Raw genomic sequence first — 5,252 nt, forward strand, 5'->3', positions numbered from 1 at the left:
CGGGCCCCTTGCTCCGCAGCCGCCGTTGTCGCCAGACCCGACGAGCGGAACGCCGAGCGGCAACCCCTCCACCCGGACGGCCCCGCCTCGCCGGAACTATTCACCCGCCCCGCGCCATGACACCTACTGAGGCGGAAGTGCAGATGAATGGACTCTCTAGGACGACCGCATAGTACTGATCGCAGTGGGAGTGGGTGGGCCTCGAGTGGGTAGGCCTCCGTGGGGAGCCAGCGTGGATCGAGTGCGGGGGCTGGACTTCCCGCCCCCTCCGCACCGTAGACTCCGCGGTGATTTAAAGGTGCCTGGCAGTGGTAGGGGATCCAACTGTAAAATGTCATCCCAGCTAGTGTGACATCACCACAGTCTAGTGTGACACCCCCAGAGCCTGGGCAGTGTACAGGAAGACAGGAAGACAGTGCCTAGCAGAGGAGCTCCACTGCTGGTGAAGGATTACCTCAGGTTAGGCTTTAATGTTTCGTTGCCGTCTAGAGACGTTCTAGCAATGTGACATCTGTGTATCCTATCTGGAAGTCTCCCTGTACGTCAAGAGCCCCTTAGGGGATTCTCCCATTGCCGCCTTGGGAACCTGTGTTTACATTAGGAAGAGAGAGAATAGCTGTAATCTGAATTCAAATGCTCAAATCATGCAGTGAGCGAATGCTAGCATAATTTTCTTGCCTCTACCAGAAGGAAGTAAGGCTGGGTATTTAGGAAACAGAACGCGTTGGCACAACATTCTGAGAAAAAGGACACTGAAAATTAGGTTATCCTAATGGAAAAGCAGTTGCGATCTCCCAAAATCAAGAGATTCTGTAGGACTTCCGATATATCTCCTGCTGTGTAAAATATTCAGATTCCTGAAGTGGGGGACATTTTTAGGGCAACTGTAATCTCTTCATTTTTTCCATCCCACAAGTGCTGGAGGCAGCAGTGATCTGAGCCCTAGAAAGTGACTGTCGGGCACCATCGGTATTTGCATATACTCTCTGAGGAGAAGGGCAGATGTGGCTAAGACAAAATTCTACTATCAAGTTTTGTTTCTCAGATCCCACTCATTAACATCTTTGATTTCCTTGGATCCTCATAAGACACACACACACACAAACTATAATTTTTGTAAAATGTGCTGAAGTACCTTTTAAGGGAAGTCATTTGACTTTCTCTCTGGCTTAACACGGGGAGCAGTTCCATTTTATCTGGAACAGGGAAGTTTATTTCCCTAGAGAAGTAGGGTTACCAAAAATGTTTGATCCCACAAGGCAGTTTTGTTTGCATATTTTCACAGAAACTTCCTTCTACTACTTAAAGAACTTCAAGTCCTCACATTGGGCCGACCTGGGAAATATGAAGACAAAAAGAGTGGGTAAACATGCCTGCTTGATGAGCCAGAAAAAAAGGCAGAAACCTGTGGTCTAGGTATAACAGATCCTGCTCAAAATGTAAGCTTCAAACACACTGTTTATCATGCCTTCGTTCAACCTAACTCTCTGACATGTTCCTAAACTCCTGCTCTCTCAAGTTATGTCCCTTTCCTCTTTTCAAATATCTCTCAGAATTCACCTCTCGGGAACCTTTGCTGATTGACTCTTATTTTATTTGAATTCTACATCATCATCCGATTACTTAAATTAACCTGTACCTTCTTTATTTACACTTGTTAACCTCTATTTTCATTGCTTTTAGGTCCTCAGTCTTTCTCACTATACGGGGAGCTTCTTAAAGTCTGTATTTTCTCCTCTTTAGTATCATTCACTCATTCATCCAGCAAACTGCTTGTGTGCCTGCTCTGTGCTATACACTCTTCTAGACACTGGGTCAGGTATGCATGAGACAGGTGAATAAGGCATGGTCTTTTCCCTCAGGGACCTTACAGTCTATTGAGGCAAAAACGTGTGCAGACATGTATAAGATAAGCGAGAGAGTCGGAGAAGAACATCAGAAGTGATATTTGAGCATAGTAAGGTCAAAGAAGTTTCAAAGTTTCATCATTTGTCCATTCAGTAACTATTTACAGAGCATCTTCTGGTGCCAGGCACTATATAAGAAATTAAGGGGCTGGGTGTTGTGGCTCATGCCTGTAATCCCAGCACTTTGGGAGGCCGAGGCGGGTAGATCACCTGAGGTCAGGAGTTTGAGACCAGCCTGGCCAACATGGTGAAACCCCGTCTCTATTAAAAATGCAAACATTAGCCAGGTGTAGTGGTGCATGCCTGTAATCCCAGCTACCCGGGAGGCTAAGGTAGGACAATCACTGGAACCCAGGAGGTGGAGGCTGCTGTGATCCGAGATTGCACCATTGCACTGCAGCCTGGGCGACAGAGTGAGACTCTGTCTCAAAAAAAAAAAAAAAAGAAAAGAAAAAAGAAATTAAGGAGACACAGAAGAAAAGGCATGGTCTGTGCCCTGAAGGAGCTTACAGTTAAGCAGAGAAGTGGCAGGATATAGAAGTAATAAGGTAAATTGAGTCAGATTTTGAAAAGCAATGTAGAGCTGTTAGAAGTTTACTCACACAGGTGGCCAGGCACAGTGGCTCATGCCTGTAATCCTAGCACTTTGGGAAGCCAAGGTGGCAGATCACTGGAGGTCAGGAGTTCGAGACCAGCCTGGCCAACATGGTGAAACCCCGTCTCTACTACAAATACAAAAATTAGCCGGATGTGGTGGCATATGCTTGTAATCCCAGCTACTCAGAAGGCTGAGGCAGGAGAATCTCTTGAACCCAGGAGGCAAAGGTTGCAGTGAGCCGAGATCATGCCATTGCACTTTAGCCTGGGCAAACACAGTGAGACTCCGTCTGAAAAAAGAAGTTTATTCAGACGGGTAATGTGAGAGAGAACTAGTGATGGTGAAGGAAGATAGCTGGCTGGAGTGGGTAAAGACTGGAGAAAGGGATCCTAATCAGAAAACTATGATGAGGGTTTGATTAAACAGGAAAGAAGGCGAGAAAGGGGCAGATATATGAAATATATCCTCCTAAACAAAGACAGAGCAGCTGGAGAGGGAGATGGAGCAGTTAGCAATTGGAAGCATTCAAGTCTCATTCAGGGTCTGACATCCTTCTAGGACCTAGAGCCTAGATTCAGTGTTGCAGGCAAGAAGTCACTTGCCCAAGAGCGGCAGTGCTTAAGACCAAATAGGAGAAGCTGACGAGAAGGCTGTGTCTTGAGAGAAACTGAACCATAAGGCTAAGCAAACTATTCAAACAAATTATGAATCCTAGGGGCTAGGAAAAAAAGAATTTAAATAGAAGTCAACAGGTTGTGAAACTGGGAAAACCAGATTAGAGTGAAGGTCTTCAGTAAAGGATAAAAAGCAGAAAAGTCCCTTGAGCCAACAGTAGGAAAACTTCAATGATTTTTTTAAAAATCCAGACCCCAGGATACTTTTTATTTGGAAATAATGTTAAACATACAGATATGTTGCAAGAGTGACAAAAAGAGGACCCATATACTTGTTACCCAGATTATTAACATCTTGCCCCTTTTGCTTTATCATTTGCAGTTATAGATAGATAGAGTTCTATTACACACATACATGGTTTTTTTTTTTTTTTTGACAGTCTCACTCTGTCACCCAGGCTGGAGTGCAGTGGCGTGATCTCGGCTCACTGCAACCTCCATCTCCTGGGTTTAAGCAATTCTCCTGTCTCAGCCTCCTGAGTAGCTGGGATTACAGGTGCCCGCTGCCACACCCGGCTAATTTTTTTGTATTTTAGTAGAGACAGAGTTTCGCCGTGTTGCCCAGACTGGTCTCGAACTCGTGAGCTCAGGCAATCCATCCACCTTGGTCTCCCAAAATGCTAGGATTATAGGTGTGAGCCACCACACCCGGCCCACATACATTTTTTTTTTTTCTGAGCAGTTGAAAGTAAATTGCATGCATCATGCTCGTTTACCACATAATACTTGAATATCCTAATAAGTACATTCTCTTATATCAACAAAATACAATTATCAACTCCAGGAAATTTAACATTGCTGTAACACTTTACCATCCATGTTCCAAATGTTGGCAGTTGATCCAATAACATCTTTTTTAGCATTTTTTTCTTTTCCAGCACAAGATTCAGTTTAGGATCATATATTACATTTAATTGTCATGTCTCTTTAGTGTTCTTTAATCTGGCACAGTTCCTCAGCTTTTCTTTGTCTTTGATATTTTTGAAGAATACAGGCCTTTTTCTGGTAAAAGGGTAATAAAATGTTCTTCACAGCCGGACACGGTGGCTCACACCTGTAAGCCCAGCACTTTGGGAGGCTGAGGCGGGTGGATCACGAGGTCAGGAGATCGAGACCATCCTGGCTAACACGGTGAAATCCTGTCTCTACCATAAATACAGAAAGAAATTAGCTGGGCATGGTGGCGGGAGGCTGAGGAAGGAGAATGGCGTGAACCCAGAGGGGGCAGAGCTTGCAGCGAGCTGAGATGGCTCCACTGCACCCCAGCCTGGCAACAGAGCGAGACTTCGTTTCAAAAAGAAAAAAAAAAAGTTATTCATTTCAGGATATCCTCATTTTAGGTTTGTTGTTTATGTTTGTCTGATGTTTACTTATAATTAGATTCAGGTTATCCATTTCTGGCCAGAATACTTCATGTATGATATTGTGCCCTCAGGATATTATATCCCAAGGCACATAATGTCTCTCTGTCCTTCACTGGTGATAGTAATTTTGATTACTTTATCAAAGGATATGATTTCTCACAGTGCATTTACTATTTTTTCCTTGTAATTAATAAGCAGTCTGTGGGGACACATCTTAGACAATGCAAACATCTGGCTCCTCTTTAAACGTTTTCCTCTAGATTTAGCATGTGTTGTGTTTTGCCTGTACCAATCCTCCCTTGTCTCTTATTTAGTTAGTTGGTTTTTTAGTTATCTATTAATGATACAGACTTATGGACTACTACTTTTTTCAATGGTTTATAATTCATTACTGTCCTTAATTATTTTGGAACTTGAATTTTCCAGATTTAGCCATGGATACCCTTTCAAGTTGGCTCCTGTGTCTTTTTTAGCATGTCTCCAAAATAGGATGCTCCAGATTCATCTTGTACTTTCCATGCCCCAGCCCCAGAATCAGCAATTTCTCTGAGGAGTCCTGGATTGCTGTTTTTTTGTTGTTGTTGTTGTTGTTTTTGTGAGACGGAGTCTTGCTCTGTCGCCCAGGCTGGAGTGCAATGGCCAGATCTCAGCTCACTGCAAGCTCCGCCTCCCGGGTTTATGCCATTCTCCTGCCTCAGCCTCCCGAGTA

At 44.1% G+C, this 5,252-nt stretch overlaps 1 protein-coding gene across 1 annotated transcript in view; it reads right to left on the reverse strand.

Moving 5' to 3' along the window:
* HIPK1 (homeodomain interacting protein kinase 1) overlaps positions 1-476 on the reverse strand; it is a 47,973-nt gene extending 47,497 nt beyond the window's left edge. Inside the window, exon 1 of the mRNA XM_011933127.1 lies at positions 128-476. Within this exon, the coding sequence (XP_011788517.1) occupies positions 128-338 (211 nt within the window). The 5' untranslated portion in view covers positions 339-476. The remainder of the gene's footprint in view (positions 1-127) is intronic.
* Positions 477-5,252: the final 4,776 nt, after the last annotated feature.

The sequence above is a fragment of the Colobus angolensis genome, unplaced genomic scaffold (genome assembly GCF_000951035.1).
Source record: "Colobus angolensis palliatus isolate OR3802 unplaced genomic scaffold, Cang.pa_1.0 Scaffold124, whole genome shotgun sequence".
Lineage (NCBI taxonomy): Eukaryota > Metazoa > Chordata > Mammalia > Primates > Cercopithecidae > Colobus > Colobus angolensis.